The 25632-nt window shown below is 45.1% G+C and overlaps 1 protein-coding gene across 1 annotated transcript in view; it reads left to right on the top strand.

Moving 5' to 3' along the window:
- The window catches only part of LOC311244827 (uncharacterized protein), a gene marked incomplete at its 3' end in the record, with an annotated part of 93425 nt that extends 68649 nt beyond the window's left edge, over positions 1–24776 (top strand). Inside the window, exons 8-14 of the mRNA XM_084334510.1 lie at positions 1644–1692; positions 7814–7934; positions 9448–9542; positions 11698–11763; positions 14317–14416; positions 18932–19084; positions 23095–24776. Of these exons, the coding sequence (XP_084190636.1) occupies positions 1644–1692; positions 7814–7934; positions 9448–9542; positions 11698–11763; positions 14317–14416; positions 18932–19084; positions 23095–24776 (2266 nt within the window). The remainder of the gene's footprint in view (positions 1–1643; positions 1693–7813; positions 7935–9447; positions 9543–11697; positions 11764–14316; positions 14417–18931; positions 19085–23094) is intronic.
- Positions 24777–25632: the final 856 nt, after the last annotated feature.

The following is a 25632-nucleotide window of genomic DNA, read 5'->3' on the forward strand; positions in this document are numbered from 1 at the left end:
AAGCCTCTGACTCTAAACAGACCAAGAATATAATTCCGTCCCGCTTGACCGCTTCCCTGCGCTCCTCCACAGCTGGGGCGCTCCCTCCGAGACGCAGGCGGCTATTTATAAAGCTCCTCTCTTCCTGCCTGTCGGTGTCCATAAGGCTTGCATTTACTACTACAGAGCCCCCGCCGGGGGGGTCTTCACTTAATGGTCGACATTATATTAGTTGATGCGCTGACAAACACCCACTGAGCTGGGGAAGCCCCCCCCCCCCCCTGGTGTCGGGTGACAGAAGTGGCAGAGTGCCAGATGTGATTAGCAACACCAACATCCCCACCCTGTCTGGTACCAGAAGTGTACTATACTATTATACTACTAATGTCTCTTACTATACTAGTATGTCTCTTACTATACTACTATACTAATATGTCTCTTACTATACTAGTGGTGGCTGGTACATGTAAACGAAGCACTCGGAGAAGAAGATAAAGGGAAAAGCCGACCCGTATCGGGGTCCGACAGCACTACAATTACATTTGCATATCATAATATCATATAACGCAGACGGCTGAGTTTTGTTTTTGCTGCCGGCCCGGTAGAACATCGCCGTACGAAATTTGAATAGCCGTCGCGTGTCTCCCAGAAGCTCCGTGGTCTGGCGGGCTTGAACTTTCCATAAATGTGTATCCAATCCATTTGGTTAGATCCAGTACTGACTGAATATATCTGTGATTATTATAAATTTTCGACAACAACCGTTGGCATTAGTCATTTGAATGTCCTGGTTGGCGTGATTCGCCCCCCCGGACGTGATTCACAGTCATATTTGATGTGCCACCGTGGAATGCCAAGTGCTTGTCGCACGTTTGACACACAGCCTTTCCTTTATCCTCCGTTAATTTAAAGTGTTTCCACACAGGTGACTTCTTCTTCCCACTTCTTGCTGTTACAGCTGGCATGATTGAATAATTGAGCGGTGACGCGCGCCTCCTCACCTCCACTCGTTGGTTTGACTGTGTACTGGTATTAAACATTCTTTTTTTTTATCCACTTTTTCTCCCATTTTCTATTTTTCTCCCATCCCAATTTCGTATCATCCAATTCAACCCTCCCCTGTCTCGAACGCTGTTTCTTGCCTCCCACAAGCCGGCTGCAATGTGGACTAAGTCATACATAGCACGAGTCCCCTCCGATACTCGAGGTAACAGCAGTCAAATTTTTTCACCTGCGCGGCACGATCTTTCAGCGTCGGGGGTCTGCGCTTTGGAGGGGCGCCGCCCCCATCGCTTCCTGATTCTACTGCGCAGGCGCACCAACCGACCTGTAGGAGTCGCTGTCCACAACGCCAGATCCCCACCCATCAGTTTCCCACCCCCTAATACGGCCAATGTGTATTAGTACGGACGACCAGCTAAACTGAAAGCAATGTGGAGCGCTGGGCTCGAACAGGTGAACCCAGCGTCTCCAGTATTTGTGGTGAGCGCCTTGCCCACTGCACCACGTAGCCGCCCCGGTATTAAACATTCTTAAAAAGTCTTAAATGGAACATGAAACCCGCAGATACCCTGAAATATTTAGCTACACAAAGAAATGTTAACTTTTACCGTGTTTTCAGGAGACAAGCTGAATTGTTGTCCTTTGTCTTCTCTCTCCACCAGGCAGCAGGCCCTGTTCCACGTGCTGGCGGCCTACTCCGTCTACAACGAGGTGAGTGGGGTTCAGGTGTGCAGACGTCAGTGTGTGTTCATGTGTGTGTTCATATGTGTGTTCATATGTGTGTTCATATGTGTGCAGACATCAGTGTGTGTTCATGTGTGTGTGTTCATGTGTGTGTTCATATGTGTGTTCATAAGTGTGTTCATAAGTGTGCAGACATAAGTGTGTTCATAAGTGTGTGTTCACATGTGTGCAGACATAGGTGTGTGTTCATAAGTGTGTTCATAAGTGTGCAGACATAAGTGTGTTCATAAGTGTGTGTTCACATGTGTGCAGACATAGGTGTGTGTTCATAAGTGTGTTCATAAGTGTGCAGACATAAGTGTGTTCATAAGTGTGTTCACATGTGTGCAGACATAGGTGTGTGTTCATAAGTGTGTTCATAAGTGCAGACATAAGTGTGTTCATATGTGTGTTCACATGTGTGCAGACATAGGTGTGTGTTCATAAGTGTGTGTTCACATGTGTGCAGACATAGGTGTGTGTTCATAAGTGTGTTCATAAGTGTGCAGACATAAGTGTGTTCATAAGTGTGTGTTCATATGTGTGTTCACATGTGTGCAGACATAGGTGTGTGTTCATAAGTGTGTTCATAAGTGTGCAGACATAAGTGTGTTCATAAGTGTGTGTTCATAAGTGTGTTCATATGCGTGCAGATATACAGTAAGTGTGCGTTCAAATGTGTGCATACATAAGTGTGTGTTCATAAGTGTGTGTTCACATGTGTGCAGACATGAGTGTGTGTTGCGTAACGTGGCAGAGTGCTGCTCAGTGCGTCGTTGGGCAGAACAGTGGAGGCAGAACAGAACGAGCGCTTCATCCATCTTCCTCCCAGAGTGACATGTTTTATTTACAGCTCAGCCTGAATGTACAGCAGCCCAGTGTGGCGTGGTGCGTGTTGTTCTGTCCAACTATAGTATGTATGCATGTAGCTCTGTACAATAGTGCTGTATATATACATGTATGCATTTATATTATTTACCTATCTGAAATGACCTCATTCACCACCACTGGTAGCACCCAACCTTGGATCCATGGCTGCATCATATGGACTGAATATCATATTTTAATTGTTTTGGCAGATATTGCAGTTGCAATATCAGGGCTCTCCCCAGAACTTTCAAAATGGTGCTGAGGCGTAACTATGGGGCTGAGTCGTAACTAGGGGGTGGTCCAGAGTTCGGGAGGCAAAAGATTGGCTATAAAGAAAGCCATTTAATTTATTATAATTTCCTGCAACTTAAAAACATAATTTCCATAAAATAGCGAACAAAGGTTCCAAATAAGTTATTTATTTAAGTACAAGTTATAAGCTGGCCCCAAGCTTTCATTTTTTTTTTTTTTTTATTATTATTATTATTATTATTATTATTATTATTATTATTATTATTATTATTATTATTATTATTATTATTATTATTATTATTATTATTATTAATAAAAAAAAAATGTAAAACACATGGTGGCACGTTGTCATAGCGGTTCCCTGAATATGATTTATTGAAAAAAATGTATCTAGTCTCGACATGACCTTTTTAACCTCTTTGCTTTGCACTTTGCTCTTGTCTTGTCGGCTCTGGGCTGCGTTTTCGCCCATCAACCAATACATTGTTGGAAAGTTTAGTTTGCCGCCTTTCGATCGTCACCACACTCAACCTATTGCGTGATTCCATTCTTGAGTTACAAGATGAAACATCCGGTGAGCGTCATTTGACAAGCCGTTATGACGAGTGACCACGTCTGGTTGTGAGCGGTCCTGAACTGACCAGTCACCGCTGATGGCGACAATGATTGACCACCGTTGTAGCCGTGGAGCGTCTGCTTCGAAAACTATCCCGGACAAGTGCTGAGAGTCGAGGAAGGTGACACAAGAAGACTAAGAAGTCCATTGTTTTGACGAGAGCCTCTGAATGAATGGGGAGCGGACGGCCATTTTGGATAATCATGCCGAATTGTTACTGGTACACACATTACAAAAACCTTTTGTTAAAAAACATAAATCTTCCGTGGGATTTTTATGAACTTTGGACCTGTACTACATAAGACTTCAGGCTATGGAATCATTATGTTTTCCATCTGGCAACCAGTAAAAAGAGATGCACAAAACCTTTACTTCAGTGTGTTCAAACCTCTGTTACTCTGTTATTTCATTAGCACTCAAAGTGATTTTCTTATTATCACTTTGAGTGTACGTCCCTGCTGTACCTCCCTGCTGTACCTCCCTGCTGTACATCCCTGCTGTACCTCCCTGCTGTACCTCCCTGCTGTACATCCCTGCTGTACCTCCCTGCTGTACATCCCTGCTGTACCTCCCTGCTGTACGTCCCTGCTGTACATCCCAAGGTGTCTCTTAATGCAGTGTTTCTCAACTGGTGGGTCGCGACCCAAAAGTGGGTCGCGGGGCCATTTTGAGTGGGTCGCGGATGTGTGAGTAAAAAAATATATATAAAAAATTTAAATAAAAATAAAATAAAAAATGTTACTACTTTTTTTTTGCACTACCTATCTTTGTGAAAGTGGCTTCTCAGCTCTGGTCCAGCTGAAGACAGAGCAGAGGAACAGATTGGACATTGAGCATGACCTCATAGTTGCTTTGTCTACCATCACCCCAGACTTTGAGACTCTTGTCAGGAGCAAACAACATCCCCAGTTATCCCATTAGTTCCCTGGGATGTTAAGCTAAGAAGTCTGCTAAGAAGAATATATTATTTATTATTATTATTATTATTATTATTATTATTATTATTATTATTATTATTATTATTATTATTATTATTATTATTATTATTATTATTATTATTATTTTATTTCATTGGGTTTTTAGCCCTAGTTGCACCTTTGTTGCACTTTTTTTGAGTTTATTTCATGTTTTTAACAGTGCATGAAAGATTGTGTATTACTGCAAAAAAGAAAAATTGAAATAAATCATAGTGGTTCCAAAATTTGGGTCGCGACTTAATGACTAAGGAAAATGTTGGGTCCCGAGGCGAGACCAGTTGAGAACCACTGTCTTAACGCATCTAGATTTACCACCTTGTTGCCGGAGAGCTGCTGCAGGACCAGGCAGATGCAGAGAGAATGACGAAGATGGAAATATTATGATTACCAGACCGTCCCCTGGTTTATACACAGACATAAACACGCTCTCTCACTAATGTACACTGATGCTGATGCACAGGCTTATGCGGTGTCTCACATATACGCACACACACGCACACGCACGCACATACACGCTCGCGCGCACACACACACACGCACACACACGCACACCAGAGGGAGAGGTCAGGGAGTTGAGTTGGTTCCTGTGTGGTGGAGGTGTTTTATCCAGAGGAAGTGGCCCATGTGGTGTCCTCCCCTTTCTCCTGTCCTACACACACACACACACACACGCACACACACACACACACACACACACACACACACACACACACACACACACACACACACACACACACACACACACACACACACACACACAGAAAGTGGGTCAGAGGGAAGGACGGTGTAAAGGAGAGTTCACTGTTTATCTCCTGCTAAAGGACGGAGGAAGGTGTGCAGTTTTAGCCTGAAGGTGACTGAATGCAGCTGAACGCAGACGGCAGGTGTGTGACCTCTGACCTCTATGTAGGACGACATACATCCTGCACTGTGTGTCATATCTGGGGCAAAATTTCAACTGGACGTGGTTCTAGAAGTTACTACGTGTCATCTGATGATGACCGGATGGGCGGGGGATCGTTTATAATTCCGTGGGCAGCGTTAGATGATTCATCCAGAGTGGGTCATATGTTCATCATAGCAGTTTATATGGAACACGTTAGAATATAACGCTGAATCTTACCGTGGCTTCCTCGCGCCGCTGGCAGATGAGCGTGGAACAGAATTTTTTCTATTATGGGATGGAGAAATGCCCGATCCATTTCCAGGTTGTATAATAGTATATACGTCCAAATCATGTTGTTTTTTCAAGTTATTTGCACCGATCGATGTTCACTGTGTCAAGACGGAGTCTCTCTAACGATAGCGAGTGCCCGGACCACATATGGATGAGCACTTCCGGTTCAAAGGCTCATTTCCGGTTGGCGATCTGCCGATCGATCGGCCACCGCCCTGTAGCCCTCACCTCCATAGCCATGAAGTGCTTTGAGAAGCTAGTGAAGGGCTACATCTGTTCCTCCCTCCCCATCAACCTGGACCCTCTGCAATTTGCATATCGCCCCAACAGGTCCACGGAGGACGCCATAGCCCATGTGCTGCACACAGCAGCATCACACCTGGACAAGAGGCAGGGGAACTATGTGAGAATGCTGTTCATCGACTACAGCTCAGCATTCAATACCATAGTCCCCTCCAAACTCATAGCCAAGCTCAGGGACCTGGGCTTGAACTATGACCTCTGCCAGTGGGTCTTGGACTTCCTGACGGGCAGACCCCAGGTGGTAAGAGCCGGCAACTGCACCTCCTCATCCATCACGCTCAACATAGGGGCCCCCCAGGGCTGTGTTCTGAGCCCCCTCCTCTACTCCCTGTACACACATGACTGCGTAGCACAGCGGAACAACAACACCATCATCAAATTTGCTGATGACACAGTAGTGGTGGGCCTGATCTCTGCCAACGACGAAAGGGCCTACCTGGAAGAGGTAGAGAACCTGTCACAGTGGTGTCAGGAGAACTGCCTCTCCCTGAACGTCAGCAAAACAAAAGAGATGATTGTGGACTTCAGGAGGTCGGGGGTCAAGGACTACAGCCCCCTCAGCATCGACGGGGCACCGGTTGAGAGAGTGAACAGTTTCAAGTACCTCGGAGCCCACATATCCGAGGACTTGACATGGACCACACACATTGACAGTGTTGTGAAGAAGGCACGACAACGCCTCTACTTCCTCAGGCGCCTAAGGAAGTTCCAAGTCAGTCAGAAGATCCTTAGGAACTTCTACTCATGTACAATAGAGAGCATCCTGACCGGCAACATCACCTCCTGGTTTGGGAATAGCACTGCACAAGACCGTAGCAGACTACAAAGAGTGACACGTTCAGCCGAACGCACAATTGGAGGGGGGCTTCCCACCCTCCAGAACATTTACAACAAGCGGTGCAAGGGGAAGGCTAAGAGAATTATTAAGGACTCGAGCCACCCGAACAACTGCCTCTTTGAACTGCTGCGGTCAGGCAAGCGATACCGGAGTCTTAAGGCGAGCACAGAAAGACTCAGAAGAAGCTTCTATCCCCAGGCCATCAGGCTGCTAAACGAACAATAATCGCTAAACGAACAATAATCACTATGCAACAACCATCAAATGCACACAGCACACACACCCACACGCACACACTCACTCAAACAAACAACACACTGCAGCACCCACTCTCCACACTTTAGATCACACAAACACACTTACACTTTATATTTATTGATAAAGGATTTGCACTACAACTCGTACACCTACTGTGAATTGTACCTAAATTGCACCTCGTCCCATTTCTCCATTTCTGCCTTGCACTATATAGTATTGTATATTAGTACACTGCACAGTATTGTATATTGTATGGTAACTACGTCTATTCTGCATCGAACATTGTACATATGTCTAAACTGAACACTGTGACCTCATTTTTTTACTTCTAATTTTACTATGTTATTTTATTTCATACTTATCTTGTCCTGCACAGTCTCTGGAGCGCAACAGTAAGAAGCATTTTGTATAAAAGTATTCTGTACTTCTGTATGACAACTATTAAAGAAACTTGAAACTTGAAACCAGATGGCGCTCTTGAACCGCTAGAGAGTTGAGTGGAGCTTTGCAGTGTGTCTCAGGGCTCCGGAGGGGAAATATGATTTCGATCACAGATTTTTGAAATATTGACATCAAAGACGAGTTACGGCGTCTTCGGCAGAATGAGCATGGCTAGGAATGACGTCATAACTCGTCATCGGCGATTATAGTGTTAAAAAAATAAAATAAAAAAAATAATTTTTTTTTTACATAATCAAATTTTATTTTCATATTCGAATCCCATGCCCATCGAACGAAGCTTTGAAGTATTTAAGACAGCCCTAGTTGTTAATGTAACGTCTCCTCTCTTGTTAATGTAACGTCTCCTCTGCCCCCAGGAGGTGAGCTACTGCCAGGGGATGAGTCAGATCGCTGCCATCCTGCTGATGTACCTGAACGAGGAGGACGCCTTCTGGGCCCTGTCCCAGCTGCTCACCAACCACAAGCACGCCATGCACGGTGAGGGGGGAGGGGAGGGCGGTGAGGGGGGAGGGAGGGGGAGACAGGGTGAGGGAGGGGGAGACAGGGTGAGGGGGGAGGCAGGGTGATGGGGGAGGGAGGGAGCGGGAGACAGGGTGAGGGGGGAGGCAGAGACAGGGTGAGGGGAGGCGCGGTGAGGGGGGCGGGGGAGGCGTGGTGAGGGGGGAGGCACGGTGAGGGGGGAGGCGCGGTGAGGGGGGAGGCACGGTGAGGGGAGGGGGAGGCGCGGTGAGGGGGAGGCAGGGTGAGGGGGGAGGCATGGTGAGGGGGGCGGGGGAGGGAGGGGGAGACAGGGTGATGGGGGAGGCACGTTGAGGGGGGAGGCAGGGTGATGGGGAGGCAGGGTGAGGGGGACGGGGGAGGGAGGGGGAGACAGGGTGAGGGGGGAGGCGCGGTGATGGGGGAGGCATGGTGAGGGGGGAGGCACGGTGATGGGGGAGGCACGGTGAGGGGGGAGGCACGGGATTTACCAAGGAATTCCTTCGCAGCCGAATAAGTACGTAAATCGAGTTACGAAGGAATTCCTTGGTAACTTTTACATATGTCCATTCGAGAATGAGGACCAATGTTCTGTTGTTGATTCATAATCTAAAACAGTTACAAGTCGACAATGTTATATTGTTGATTCATAATCTAAAACAGTTACAGTTGACAATGTTATGTTGTTGATTCATAATCTAAAACTGTTACAAGTCGACAATGTTATGTTGTTGATTCATAATCTAAAACAGTTACAAGTCGACAATGTTCTGTTGTTGATTAATAATCTAAAACAGTTACAAGTTGACAGTGTTATGTTGTTGATTCATAATCTAAAACTGTTACAAGTTGACAGTGTTCTGTTGTTGATTCATAATCTAAAACAGTTACAAGTCGACAATGTTCTGTTGTTGATTCATAATCTAAAACAGTTACAAGTTGACAGTGTTCTGTTGTTGATTCATAATCTAAAACAGTTACAAGTCGACAATGTTATGTTGTTGATTCATAATCTAAAACAGTTACAAGTTGACAGTGTTCTGTTGTTGATTCATAATCTAAAACAGTTACAAGTCGACAATGTTCTGTTGTTGATTAATAATCTAAAACAGTTACAAATTGACAATGTTCTGTGGTTGATTAATAATCTAAAACAGTTACACGTTGACAATGTTCTGTTGTTGATTCATAATCCCAAGCGCCCCAGTGAGACAGAAGTCCTCTTAACTCTCTTAATCTTATAACACTGAAGTGAACGAGTGATTCTACTTCCTACCAACCAACCCGTGACCCGTGTCGACTAATAGGGCGGGTTGATGTGAATAAGCAAATGTGTCTCGTCCAATAGAGCGGGCGTTTGCAGGGAGATATCTATCTGATGCGCGTTGGTGCGTTGGAAACGCTAAACTTGATCATATTTATGACCACGGCATGCATTTTTGTGAAAGCCAAACGGAATGGAGATCCCTGACTTTTGATTGATGATCCCATTTCTCTCGTACCCGTACTAAAGGGTTCTTCATCCCTGGGTTTCCCAAGCTGCAGCGCTTCCAGGCCCATCATGACCAGATTATGTCCAAGATGCTGCCCAAGCTGAGGAAACACATGGTGAGTCTCGGTGGCAGGACTCAGTACTGTTGCATGTGTGAGTTATAATGAGACTCTGTGATCAAGTCCATCTGTATGCAGATGATACTGTTGCATGTGTGAGTTATAATGAGACTCCGTGATCAAGACCATCTGTATGCAGATGATACTGTTGCATGTGTGAGTTATAATGAGACTCCGTGATCAAGACCATCTGTATGCAGATGATACTGTTGTATGTGTGAGTTATAATGAGACTCCGTGATCAAGCCCATCTGTATGCAGATGATACTGTTGCATGTGTGAGTTATAATGAGACTCTGTGATCAAGTCCATCTGTATGCAGATGATACTGTTGTATGTGTGAGTTATAATGAGACTCCGTGATCAAGCCCATCTGTATGCAGATGATACTGTTGTATGTGTGAGTTATAATGAGACTCCGTGATCAAGCCCATCTGTATGCAGATAATAATAACTGGATTTTTGGAGAAGTCTTTATTCGGTATGCAGGCAGACACACACATGCGATGGGCGGCACACACACAGGAACACACACACATGCAGTTAGTTGGGTCCTCCGGCTTGGTCAGTCATCCCTACTAAGGTCGCTTTCACATATAGTTTTGGTGGACTCTGTGCGGTTCTGGGGGTGAAGTTGCAACATTGTTGCATTCTTCATTTGGTTCGCCTGCGTTCACATAGAGAAATCTGTCAGCGCACCGAGACCTTCTGAACAATGTCACGCGGTCGAAAAGGGCGCTTGAAATGTGTGTGTGGCTGCAAGCCGTGTGTGCGCGCGCGTGTGTGTGGACTGTCTGCGAGCCCTCAGATCAGCGGAGCGAGTTTTGACATGGCATTGATCCATTGTTCTATTGAAGCACATTACCACCATCCTCTCGCTAAACAACTTGTAGACCAATAATAATATAATAATAATAATAATAATAGTATTGACGTGGCATTGATCCATTATTAATGCTGTGCGCCTCGGTAGTAATAATAATAAGCCGCGTTTTTCTTCCTTCTTCCCAAGATGCACAGTTAGATATATAGATAGATAGATAGATAGATAGAGAGATTAGATGCAGTGTGCTTGTTTTGCAGTGAGTGCTGCAAGCAGTGGTAATAATAATCACTTCCTATATTTGGTCCGCTGAAGCCGAACCGAGACCTACGTTTTCAGGCGGACTAGAGTTCGCCTGCTTGGTCCGCGGACCGAGTTCGACGCGCATTCACACAGACCCGAAAAACCGGACTATCGAATTCTGGTCCGAAAGTCCGGACCAAACAGCCCCTGTGTGAAAGCGACCTAACACAATTGGCAGTGTTAGCGGGTGGGAAGCTGGTGGGGTATGCGACTCCTACTGGTCGGTCGGGGTGCCTGTTCAGCAGGGAGGGGATCTGGGGGAAATAGCGTGAACCTCTGCATGCGTTACGTTCCCCCAGTGAAACTCCTCGCTGTCGGGTGAAAAGAAGCGGCTGGCTGACTCCACATGTATCGGAGGAGGCATGTGGTAGTTCTACACCCTCCCCAGGCCGACAGTGGGGCAATGCGCGCAACGACCAGGAAGGGAATTGGCATAACGACTCAATTTTATACAGAAACAAGTATTTCATCGTAAAGTATTCTGTATTTTATTGTGACAAATTATAAACAAACTTGAAAACTGCAATTGGGATGGGTGAAAAATACAGAAAAGCCCAAAAATAAATAGAATAATAAATAATTAAAAGCTGTTATATAAATTTACCACAGGATCTGGTTGTGACTTCCTCGTCTGTCACTAACTGGTCTGTGTTCCCTACAGGACAGGGATCTACATTAACTGCTCTGTGTTCCCTACAGGACAGGGATCTACATTAACTGGTCTGTGTTCCCTACAGGACAGGGATCTACATTAACTGGTCTGTGTTCCCTACAGGACAGGGATCTACATTAACTGGTCTGTGTTCCCTACAGGACAGGGAGCATTAACTGGTCTGTGTTCCCTACAGGACAGGGAGCATTAACTGGTCTGTGTTCCCTACAGGACAGGGAGCATTAACTGGTCTGTGTTCCCTACAGGACAGGGAGCATTAACTGGTCTGTGTTCCCTACAGGACAGGGAGCATTAACTGGTCTGTGTTCCCTACAGGACAGGGATCTACATTAACTGTTCTGTGTTCCCTACAGGACAGGGAGCAGATGCTGACAGGGATCTACACCACCAAGTGGTTTCTGCAGTGCTTCATCGACAGAGTGAGTCTTCATCACCGTCATCCAAACTCAAACCCCGACTCTGGAACTCCCTCCCTCAGACTGTCCGAGACTCTTCCTCACTCTCAAACCCACCTGTTCTCCCAAGCATACCACCTTCCCTACCCATAACCACCCATCTCCAACCTACCACCTCCCCTTCCCCTTCCCTACTTTCTCTCCGTCTCCTGCCCCCCCCCCCCCCCCCCCCCCCCCTCCTCCCCTCGGCTTCCATACTTCCCTGACTGTTCCCCTACTGGACTTTGTATTTGTTACTTGTTATCCGTGGTTTTATGTTCTGCGTCTTCATACTGTTGCTTATTCCCTGTGGTTCTTTGTTTCTCTGTTCTTTTGTTTTGCTCGTTGTCAGCGTCTTTGGGTTCTTGAAAAGTGCTTTATAAATCAAATGTATTATTATTATTATTATTATTATTATTATTATTATTATTATTATTATTATTATTATTATTATTATTATTATTATTATTATTATTATGTTGCTCATCCTCTCTGGACCTGCTGTATCCTTAGACTCTGTTAGAATTCAATATCAACACATCAGTGTGTATCTTCTAACTGTTCAATATCAACACATCAGTGTGTATCTCCCATCTGTTCAATATCAACACATCAGTGTGTATCTCCTATCTGTTCAATATCAACACATCAGTGTGTATCTCCTATCTGTTCAATATCAACACATCAGTGTGTATCTCCTATCTGTTCAATATCAACACATCAGTGTGTATCTCCTATCTGTTCAATATCAACACATCAGTGTGTATCTCCTATCTGTTCAATATCAACACATCAGTGTGTATCTCCTATCTGTTCAATATCAACACATCAGTGTGTATCTCCTATCTGTTCAATATCAACACATCACAGTGTGTATCGATCTGTTCAATATCAACACATCAGTGTGTATCGATCTGTTCAATATCAACACATCAGTGTGTATCGATCTGTTCAATATCAACACATCAGTGTGTATCTCCTATCTGTTCAATATCAACACATCAGTGTATCTATCTGTTCAATATCAACACATCAGTGTGTATCTCCTATCTGTTCAATATCAACACATCAGTGTGTATCTCCTATCTGTTCAATATCAACACATCAGTGTGTATCTCCCATCTGTTCAATATCAACACATCAGTGTGTATCTCCTATCTGTTCAATATCAACACATCAGTGTGTATCTCCTATCTGTTCAATATCAACACATCAGTGTGTATCTCCCATCTGTTCAATATCAACACATCAGTGTGTATCTCCTATCTGTTCAATATCAACACATCAGTGTGTATCTCCTATCTGTTCAATATCAACACATCAGTGTGTATCTCCTATCTGTTCAATATCAACACATCAGTGTGTATCTCCTATCTGTTCAATATCAACACATCAGTGTGTATCTCCTATCTGTTCAATATCAACACATCAGTGTGTATCTCCTATCTGTTCAATATCAACACATCAGTGTGTATCTCCTATCCGTTCAATATCAACACATCAGTGTGTATATATCTGTTCAATATCAACACATCAGTGTGTATATATCTGTTCAATATCAACACATCAGTGTGTATATATCTGTTCAATATCAACACATCAGTGTGTATATATCTGTTCAATATCAACACATCAGTGTGTATATATCTGTTCAATATCAACACATCAGTGTGTATATATCTGTTCAATATCAACACATCAGTGTGTATATATCTGTTCAATATCAACACATCAGTGTGTATATATCTGTTCAATATCAACACATCAGTGTGTATCTCTGTAGTTTAGTCTTGCAAAAAGATCTCTGATGTTGTTAGCCACATGCTAATGTGAATGGCATTCTCCATGTATATAGTTAGCATCAAGGCTATTAACGTAGTAACGTTAACGCTAGTAGAAATGGATGAACACTTTATTTAACAGATTGCAGAATGGGTACAATACAATACAATTGTTAAGGGTATGCAGACTGTTGTAGTTTGGACTGGGCTCCTTATAACAATAACTTAACACATGGTAGCCGCAGCTACTTGGGACAGCTTTGCTGTAAACACTGGAAATAACCGTGCGTGTTACACATGAATAAGCAATCTGAGGAGGACGCAGCTGATATCCTGTATAGCCTCCCCATATGGCCGGTTGGTGTCGGGAGACCGCAAATTATATTAATTATAGCGCGATATTGCAAGTGACTCCCAGAAATCGTTTGGATGCTTGGACTAATGGACAGAGTCGAGGTCCAGCCAGGGGAAAATTTGGCGTCGGTCTCTACTGCGCATTGGGCATTGGGCATGGACGGCTCCGTATCTGATCTGCGCAAATTACATGGCACTGTTGTCGGCGAGTTTTCAAAACGAAAACACCCTTTCAGCGTTGCCGCTAGGAAAAACGCGTTTCCTTTTAACTTGGACATGCAAACGTAATCATTCGAAAATACAACGTTGCTGTTTTCCACCAGTGTAACCATGGCCTTAAACACCTGCAGAGTGGGGACCTGCCTAACATTGACCCCCTGCTGTGCTTCTCTTGTCGCTCCAGACCCCGTTCACCTTGACGCTACGTCTCTGGGACATCTACATGTTGGAGGGGGAGCGGATCCTGACGGCCATGGCTTACACTGCCCTGAAGATACACAGGAGTGAGTGTGATGTATACATACCTTATATATCTATACATGTCTGACTATACTTACACTGCCCTGAAGATACACAGGAGTGAGTGTGATGTATACATACCTTATATATCTATACATGTCTGACTATACTTACACTGCCCTGAAGATACACAGGAGTGAGTGTGATGTATATACCTTATATATCTATACATGTCTGACTATACTTACACTGCCCTGAAGATACACAGGAGTGAGTGTGATGTATATACCTTATATATCTATACATGTCTGACTATACTTACACTGCCCTGAAGATACACAGGAGTGAGTGTGATGTATACATACCTTATATATCTATACATGTCTGACTATACTTACACTGCCCTGAAGATACACAGGAGTGAGTGTGATGTATACCTTATATATATACATGTCTGACTATACCTGCATATCCTTCTATATATATGTATTAATTATGAATTAGTTATGAGTAGGTATTGTTGTATTGTATTATGAATTGATTAGGGGTATGTATTGTTGTATTGTATTATGAATTTGATAAGGAGTATTTATTGTTATTTTTAATGGTCTATGCCATGTGAATGTTGTGAGTGTATAAAGTCTGTAACTGTATTTTACGTGTTATGGACCCCAGGAAGAATAGCACTGCTGCTGAATAGCACTGCTGTGGCTAATGGGGATCCAAATAAACTTAAACTTATATACCTACTTATACACCTGCTTTTAACCCATATAACACTCTATAAATATAATTTATATATATATACTATATAATATATCTATCTATCCATGTCTCTTTATACATACCTGCATATAATCCTTTTGTCATATCTGTAGATACTATATCTGTACATATCCTTTACCTACTCTTACTAGTTATGCTGCTGGCCAGTACGACTTACTACCATAGTGTCTTTATACCTGTATCACTGTACATATTAATACTACAACTCTGTACATACATCTGATTAGCACTATTACTCAGTAGTACTAACTAGGGATGTCCGATATTATTGGCCTACCGATATTATCAGCCGATATCAGCATTAAAATGTGATATCGGTAAATATCGTTATCTGTTTTTTAAAAAAATATCTACATTTATATAACCTTTATTTACCCAGGCAAGCAAGTAAGAACAAATTCTGATTTTATTTATTGTCAAAAGTATGCATAATGTTGTGTTAATTCCACAACAAGAGATATGTAATGTTAATTACCTGAAATTATTCCATTTTGGGGGGGGACCCTGCATATATTGATATCGGTTGATATCGGTATCGGAAATTAAGAGTTGGACAATATCGGTATATCGGTATCGGTAAAAAAGCCAATATCGAGCATCCCTAGTACTAACGTATATATTGTATACACAGTTTAATCACCTGTACATTGTATATTACTGTTGCACTTTACTGTTACATTTGCACTCTGGTTGGATGCCAAACTTTTGGTTACAACTTTTGGTTGTACTGTACTTGTGCTGCATGATGATTACATCAGAGTCTAATGTAATGTGATGACATCATGCTGAGTGCTGGGACCGTGTGGAGCGTGTGTTTCTCGTCACGCTGCCTCCTCCTCAGTGGAGCCTCTTCTTGCATAATGCAAGTGTGCCGGTTGCTGTGGAGAAGAGGGGAATGCTAACGGTTCATTGGATGCCTTGCTCAAGTAGCACAGCGCCTGATTGGTTAATGGGATGCTGTTTGTCAGCTTCACTGAGTTGATTAAGGATGAAAGGTGTTTGGTCTCCTAAGTCACCCTGTTATGTTGCCATCTTGGTTTTTCTGTTGGTTTTATTGTGTCTCATAGTTTGGCTCTGTGGATCTCACCTGAGACACTGTCTAACCCTAACCTTCTGATTACCAGACGACCGCTCTACCTCCTGTAGGGATTGGTACCGAATCCGGTACTTTTAAGGGTACCGACCAAATCACGTGAGATCCACCGGTGCCACATTTCGGTACTGTAAATGTCCGATGACGTCAACGTTTCATTTACAGCTAAACGAAACGTATGAAGTGTGCCGCACGTTCACGTGCACAATACACGCTTACCTAGGATTTGACTTGATTCAACAACAAAGCAGTCGGGGCGATGGCAAGCCGAAAACGGTCGCAAGTGATTGATTGATTGATTGAAAACTTTATTAACAGATTGCAGAATGGGTACAATACAGTACAGCTCAATACACACAATTGTTAAGGGGATGCAGACCAGAGAAAGACTTTCGTCTTGTTTACATCAGGGTCCCCCATTTTCAATTCATCAGGACATATATGACATACATGACATACAGATAGTCAGTACTGCTACATCTATACATTTATGACATACCAGATTTGCAAATACAGTACTGTTTGTGATACAGAAGGAGTCAAGAAAAGGGAGTATATACATTTGACGTAGAAACTGTACATTGGAGGAGGTTGGGTGGGGGGGGGTTGGGTACGTTGGGATATTGACAACCATACTGGGTAATTTACATTGGTGGTGGTTGGGGGGGGGGGGGGGGGCACACTGTATAAACAAGCAAAACTGTACATTGAGGGGGGGGGGGGAGACACTGTACAAACAAACAAAATTGTACATTGGACTATTGACAAAACCATACTAGTTAAATGACTGTACATTGGAGGGGGTTGGGTTAGGATATTTACAGGGGCCAGTGTTGAATTGCAGTCTCCCGTAGGTGTCCCTTGAGAGAGGTTTTGAAAGTGGGTAGTGATCCACATTCCTTTACAGCTTTGGGTAGGGCGTTCCACATTGATGTGGCATAATTGCGAAACGTGTTTAGTCCCTTATTTGAGCCGAATCTGGGTTTAACATGATTTGTGGAGCTCCCTCTGGTGTTGTGATCGTGGTATTCACTGACCTTTGGGAAGTATTTTGACATGTACATGGGTACCTTGGTCGTGTAGTGTATCTTGTAGACCAGGCCCATTGCAAGTTGCTGTACTCTGTCGTCTACTCTAAGCCATCCTAGGTTGTCAAAGTGGGCAGGGGTGAGGTGGGTTCTAGGAGTAAGGTCAAGCAGTAGTCTGACCAGTTTGTTTTGAGATGTTTGTAATTTTGTTTTTAGCGCCTTTGAGGTGCTTTGGTACCATGAGGTGCAAGCATAGTCGTAGTACCCCTGAATGAGTGCTCCTGCCAGAGTCTTCAGGGTATTCTTGTTTACCAGAGAGGAGATCCGGTACAAGAATCGAGTTCGTTGGTTGACTTTTTTTATTACATTGGATGCCATTTTGTCACAGGAGAGATTAGCCTCTAGGATGGAACCCAGGTAGGTAATTTCATCTTTCCTTGTTACAATATTGTCACCCACTGTAACTGAGAAGCCGTCGGTCTTGCTGAGTTTGTTATTTGAACCGAAGAGAATGGACTCTGTTTTGCCCATGTGTAATGATAGTTTGTTATCAGCGAGCCATATGCAGATTCTGCCTAGTTCCGAGCTGAGGGTTTTTTCAACCTGTAAAACTTGTTCTTGTCAGAGACCAGCAGGGCTGAGTCGTCCGCAAACAGGAACAAGTTGCAGTCACAAGCTGACAACATGTCATTTGCATAAATTAGGAACAGTAGCGGTCCTAGTATGCTTCCTTGTGGAACACCACAGCTCACTGTGAGGGGGGGGGGGGATAGGGTACCGTTTACCTCCACCATCTGTTCCCTCCCCTCAAAGTAGGATTGCATCCAGCTCACTGATAGACTATCAAAACCAATTGCTTTTAGCTTGTCAATCAGAATGGAGTGATTGACCGTGTCAAAGGCCTTTTGTAGGTCCAGCATGACCATGCCGCAGTATTTGCCTGCGTCCACCTCTTGTTTGATGTGGTCATTCAAATAGAGAAGGCATGGTTACACTTTACAAAGCTACATGCAGACAACGCTCGCTGCAATATTATATATTATATATATATTAACAAATTGTTCTAAATAAATAATAATTACAATAAATTATTAGAAGTTTTTAATTTATATTTTTTTTTACAAAGACCACTATATATATAAATAAAAAAAAAACACCAACTACATTAAAACTACAGTAATTAAAGCATGATATATTAAAATCCATGGGGAGCAGTTATATATGTATATATAAATAATAAATAATAGTAGTGAGGTCTTACAACTGAGGTAGGTAGATTACATTTTTAGAGACTAAAGTACAGAAAAAAGGTACCGTTATCGATTCACAGGTACCGGTATCGGTTCAAATGAGGTACCCAACCCTGACCTCCTGAGCCGCTGTCTAACCCTAACCTCCTGATTACCAGACGACCGCTCTACCTCCTGAGCCGCTCTCGAACCCTGACCTCCTGAGCCGCTCTCTAACCCTAACCTCCTGATTACCAGACGACCGCTCTACCCCCTGAGCCGCTCTCTAGCCCTGACCTCCTGAGCCGCTGTCTAACCCTAACCTTCAGATTACCAGACGGCCGCTCTACCTCCTGAGCCGCTCTCTAACCCTGACCTCCTGAGACACTCTCTCTAACCCTGACCTCCTGTGTGTCCGAGCAGAGCGGCTGCTGAAGCTTCCGCTGGAGGACCTGAGGGAGTTCCTCCAGGAGGACCTGTCCGGCTCCTACTTCCTGCCTGACGACGTGGTGGTGGAGCACCTCCAGGTGGCCATGGCCGAGCTGCGCGGCCGGAAGCTGGACCTGCCTCCTCCGGGTGAGTGACGGTCTGGAGGAAGAAGAATATCATGCAAACAGTGGTTTGAGGGTTCTGAGATGGATAGCACATGACAAGAGATTCAAACCAGGGAGGCTGGACCATGGATTCAGGAGGTGGGAGAGGGGGGGGGCAACAGCGATATGCAAAATGATAGCGAAGGGGGAAATGCAAGCACTAAAAAAATTTAAGGAGAACTTTGGACTAGATAACAGGGACCACTTCAGATATCTACAGATTAGAGATGACTATAATAAAGAAATAAGAGGGGACAAGGAAGAAGAACAGAATGGAATAATTAGGATGATAGTAAGGGCATATGAAGGAGGGAAAGGAAGGGTAATATCAGCACTGTACCGGGCTATAATGACCAGCAAGGGACACACGACCGATTATATAAGGGATAAATGGGAGAGAGAACTAGAGATAGGAATAACAGGGAAGGAATGGGGGAACATATGCGAGGTGCAACATTCAACAACAGGATCGAGGATATGGAAAGAGTTTGGATGGAAAAACATAATCAGATTCTTTATAACCCCAGAGCTGAAGGGAAAATATGCACCAACACAAAGAGCATGCTGGAGGATGTGTGGGAAGGAGGGGGCAAATCACACACACATATTCTGGGGATGTCAGAAGCTGAAGGGGTATTGGGAGGAGATAGGGGAGGCAATGATCAGAATATTAGGATACGGGTTACCACAAACAGGACTGGTGCTTTACTTAGGAGACCTGACACACGAGGGAATACAAGGGGGGGACAAATATTTAATAAAGATAATGTTGATAGCGGCCAGAAAAGCAATAACAAGACTGTGGTACAAAGAAGACCCACCGACAATAGCACAATGGGTAGGAATAGTGGAGGAGATACAGGATATGGAGAGGATAACACACATGCTGAGGTTACAGGAAGAGAAATTTGGAGAAAGATGGGGAAAGTGGGAGGATTACAAGGGGAACGAAAACGACATCACAGAGGAAGAACCAAATGCAAGAGGGCGAAGGGTAAAGGAGGAAAGAGGTTCAAGGAGGGTCTCTGAACCCATGTCACACACTTTTGACTTAGTTAGCATTTTCTGATTTTATTTTTTATTTTTTTGGGTATTACAATTGTATTATATTTTTTGTACTTTATTATTTATGTCTGTTTAACAATGTTGTATTATGGGTTCCATTTTTGTGTAAGTGTTGTTTGTCTATAAATGTTAATACAAATTTAAGTTTAAAAAAAAACAGTGGTTTGAATAGAATAGAAATACTTGAATCATCCCGAGGGAAATTTGGCACTACAAATCGCTCACATTAAGCCATACCTGGGCCCTCATTCATCAACGTGTTCTACGCACAGATTTGTGCTTACCCTGTGCGTACGATCATTTCTAAGCAAAGAGTGGGATTCATCAATTTCAACTTGAACTTGACTCTGTGCTTATATTTACGCACAGCTCGGACCACACTTAGCTGACGCCCAGTGGTAGAATATATTATTACAACAAGGAAATGAGCTTCTGTGCATAATAACACTGCATGTTCTGTATGAACCGTAGTTCATTATAGTTCATTGTAAAATAGCAACAGTAGTGTAATTATGGTCAAAACCCTATAAATAGCATTTGGAATAATAGATCTTCCTCTCAGAATGAATGCAGCATGGTTTATATAGCGTTATCGGAATATACGGGGTGTAGGCTACTGACTGACTGCGCTCCGCGTAGCTTGATTGATTGATTGATTGAAAAGTTTATTAACAGATTGCAGAATGGTACAGTACAGTACAGCTCAGTACATACAATTGTTAAGGGGATGCAGACCAGAGAAAGACTTTCGTCTTGTTTACATCAGGGTCCCCCATTTTCAATTAATCATAAATCATAAAGCTCAACTCGTTATTATTTTGCGCGCAGACCGCAGAAACACGGGAACGCTTTGATTATATTTAAAAGGCTTTACGTTAAACGAAATAAGTGGAATTTCGAAGCTGTAAGCAGAATACAAGTCATATGAATATAGTGTTCTTCCCCCTTTTTACTGTATAAGAAAGAATAGAAAACGCATTGCAATGACACCAGATAGTGGACAGACTATGTATATGATGGGATTCAAGTTCATGTATTGAAAGGCAGGCTACATTATACATGCAGTGAGATTCATTGTTCTTGTATATGCTCTCGTATTATTGTTTATATAGGCTACCCAATACTGACATCAAAATAGATTGTAGTATGCCTCTAGAAATCATATGCAGCAGGTAGAAAATTGACGGGAGATCCATCGCGATTTGGAATAAAATTGAGGAGAACTTTAATCCCTGGGTATTAATCAAACAACACGGGAAAAGGCAGTCATATTCCAGCGCGGTCTTTATTAGCCGACAACTAAATAGATGCCTCTAAAAATCATATAGCCAATCGAACACAACTAATAAAGGCATTCATATTACAGCACGGTTATAATGACACACAACCAACGCCAAACAGTGGTCAACGAACGGTCTTTATTAGTATTTTGAGCTGTCCAGGCAGAATTGCAGCAATGGTCTTAGGGAGCCGTTGATATCTGACATCACCGTTTACAAATCCGCCTTTTATTTATCCCATAATACGCGATAGTGTCTTCTTGGTTCGACAGCAGTGAACAATCTCCGTGGAGTTTCTCAGAGTTCCGCTCGGGTCAGTCCATTATTTCACATCCCATGGGGGGTGTTTCCTCACTTTCATGACCATATATGGATAATCATGCACGAGCATTGACGGTAGAACAAAGTGGTATTCATCAACACGGAGGAGCATAGAGCCTGCGTACGCACGTGTGATGAATCCCGACTTCCCTGTGCGTACACTGGTTCTACATTCCGTGCTTACGTGTGGAAATAGAACATATTCTACGCACACATTGATGAATGAGGGCCCTGGACTCCGAAGGTGCAGTACCGGCCAGATCCTGCTAGTAGCGCTGTATCGATAATGCAGTTCCAGACCCGGTGCCACACTCCAGGGGCTCTTTTCTACTAACCTGAACCTGGGGCTTCACCCGATCGCATTGAATCGTTTTCGGGACCCCCGAACCATTATGCTGTGGTGGGTTATGTCGTGGGCCAAATGGACATATGATCTACCAGATGGCAATCAAATAATTGGAATATTCTTTTTGGAATCCCACCGGCCACAGGTAAGAACAATCTGACGTCAATTTCAGCTTGATCGTGCATTGTTTTCATAGCAATCGCCCTGATCAGCGTATGTTGTGGTAATAACGAATGCCGTTATGGACGATCAATTAATTAATTAATTAATCAATTAACGACCCCCTCCCCCTTTCATGCATTCATGATGAAACATAATACCTATCATATGCATTTGATTTTTTTATTGTAGCGTGTGTAGGGACAAAACGCCAATGGATTTGGTATAATACATGTTGCGGCTTATAAATAGCCTCACAGGAATTAGCCCCGATCATTCCAAAATAACACTCATATTCACCACGGTATAAAACGGGAACGTATGGATGGAATTTCTTTTTCTTTTTTGCATCTTGAACGGAAGGTTCTTACTGTCAAATGACCATGATATTGTATCCATAGCTATAATATAAAATATAGATTTATCTCTACAAACAACATGACGCACAGTGAAAGTGTGTAATGGAAAGCTGGCCCAGCTATAGCTAGATGGGGAATTCTAATGGCCGTGAATGTGTTAAGTGTACAGTAAGTGTAATATTGACAATGTTGTTTTAAATGTAAAAGTCCAGGAAGATGGTACTGTCACTCTGTGCTCAGTGATGCAGTGAGGGACAGATGTAGAAATATCGCTCTTTTCAGTGTAATTGAAAGTAGGATTCATGTTTTGAGAGAGATTTCATTCTGCATTCTGACCAATGACTCATTTCCTGTGGTTTTTCTGGTTCTAAAAGCAGTGGGAGAACAACCCCCAGTTTGAAGTACTGTCTCAGTAGTTACTGTATCTCTTGCTGATGAACTTGTCTCTGTTCTGCCTCTGCAGCCAAGTCTGCTGACGAGCTGCCCATGAAGCCTCTGGGTCAGGAGAGGCCGGTCCTCCTGCTCCCCCTTCAGCCCGACTGTCCCCCCGCGGAGGTCAAGGTCAGTCTCCAGCCCCCGAGCCCACGGCCAGACCCTGCCGCCATCTCCCCGGAGCGGACCCCTCCTCCCGGACCCCCCCGGGACTCCCGGGTGGTTCCCGTGCCCTCTCCGGACCCGGTGGTTGTTTACAACCAGGAGCTGTCCTCCCCGGAGGGGAGAAAGCCACGGCCGCTGCCCCCCTTACCGCCGAAGGCCTTCGACAAACCGCGTCCAGAGGTCGAACCATGTCCAGAGGTCAAACCAGAGGTTGAACCACGTCCAGAGGTCCGTCCAGAGGTCAAACCAGAGGTTGAACCACGTCCAGAGGTCAAACCAGAGGTCAAACCAGAGGTTGAACCACGTCCAGAGGTCAAACCATGTCCACAGGTCAAACCACAGGTCAAACCACGTCCAGAGGTCCAGGTGGTCAAGAGTGAAACGGAGAGATGTCTAGATTCAAGTGGAGTGCCTCCTTTACCGCCAAAGGCGTCCGATAAGCCCAGTCTGCAGGAGGTGCAGACGTGTCCGGAGGAGAACCACAGCCCCGAGCCCCAGGGAGGTGTGAGCGACTGGCCTCCTCCCTACCTGCCTCCCGCCCTGGACGCTCCCGCCGCGCTGCAGACCGAGGAGGAGGAGGAGGAGCTGCCGGACCTGCCTCCTCCTCCCTGCTGCTACGCCGACCAGAACGGTCTGACGCCTCCGGACTCCCACCCTCCCACCCGCCTTCCCAAGCAGCAGCGGCCGCCCGCCTCCCTGCAGCTCGTCCGCGAGGAGACCCCTTCTTCCACCCTCCGTCCCCCTCTCCCTCTCCCCCTCCCCCTCCTCGCCCCGTCTCCCACCAAAGGCCCTCCTCCCCCCAAACCCACCAAGTTCCCCGTCTCCCTCGGCGTCCCCGTGAGCGCGGGAGGAGCCCGGCGGCCCTCCAACACGTCCCAGTACGACAACCTCTCCGAGGGCGAGGAGGAGGACCGTTACCTGGAGAGGCTGCTGGAGGTGGCGGCTGCTACCCTGCCGCCCCAGAGCCCCCCCGGGCCCCTGGGCTCCTCCTCTCCTCAGTACGGCCTGCCCCCCCCGGTGCCCGGAGCACACAGGGAATACGACCCCGCTCTGTACCCCCTCCCGCCGCCACCCGCCATGTTCCTCCCCCCCTCCCCCGTGTTCCTCCCCCCCTCCCCCTCTCTCTCCAGCTTGCCCCGGGAGCCAGAGTGTCGAGGGGGGGACAGCTGGGTGGAGGACTCCATCATCCCCCCGCCCCCGCCCTGCTTCGCGGACAGACTCACCCCCTTCCAGAGTAGCCCCCCCCCGGGCACCACACACAGGACCACCACCACCTCGTCGTCCCCCCCCGGCTCTGGCTACTCCCCCCAGGGGGGCCACTTCACCAGGGCCCCCCGGGGCCACGCCGCCTTCCCGGCGCCCCTGCTGTACCCAGGATCGTCCCCCCCCGGCTCTGGCTACTCCCCCCAGGGGGGCCACCCCAGGCCCCCCTCGGGCCACCCCTCGGGCCCCCCCTCGGCGGCGCCCCCCCCGGCCCTGTCCGGCCCAGACTTCTTTTACCGGATGCATCCGGGGAGCCAGCAGCTGCCCAAGTCCGTCACCTTCTGAGCTCACGGACATTATGGAGAATTTAATTATTGAGGATAGGAATTGTGTTAAAAGGAAGATGGAGCTTTTCCCAATATGCTTGATGATGATTATTACTGGTAGCCCATCGTTTAAATGAAGAGCGGAAGCCTTCAGCGCGGCGGCCAGTAGATCTCGTGGTGGTGAGACTAGTCTGAGAGACCTTTTTTTTCTTCCATGGACTTGTACAGATTTTTGGGATGTTTGCACCTTTTTCTAAGGGCAGTTTAACCTTTTTTGTAAATGTTCACTTGGACTATTTAAATTACTGCTGTCTTTGTTACTGTTTTTTGCTGCATGAATGGCGTGTGTGTGTGTGTGTATGTGTGTGTGTGTGTGTGTGTGTGTGTGTGTGTGTGTGTGTGTGTGTGTGTGTGTGTGTGTGTGTGTGCGTGTGCGTGTGAATCCAGATGTGTTATTCCAAGTGAATGAATGGATGGTATATATTTCCACATGAGTGAAGCAGCCAGTGTTTCCACCGTCACTCTGTTACAACACAGTGTCTTAACCCCTCGCTGCCCTGAGGACAGCAGCTGTAACACTCCAGGGCTTTCCAGGTCGTCGTGGTCTGCCTGTAGTAGTGTACCTTATATACCAATACTGCATTCTGGGTAACTGTGGTTACCGTTGACCAGCTGACTTTTCAGTGAGTTTGTTGTCATGGTTACCATTGACCAGCAGGCTTTTTTCAGTGAGTTTGTTGTCATGGTTACCGTTGACCAGCAGGCTTTTCAGTGAGTTTGTTGTCATGGTTACCGTTGACCAGCTGACTTTTCAGTGAGTTTGTTGTCATGGTTACCATTGACCAGCTGACTTTTCAGTGAGTTTGTTGTCATGG

This window comes from Notolepis coatsorum (genome assembly GCF_963971535.1).
Source record: "Notolepis coatsorum genome assembly, chromosome: 18".
NCBI lineage: Eukaryota > Metazoa > Chordata > Actinopteri > Aulopiformes > Paralepididae > Notolepis > Notolepis coatsorum.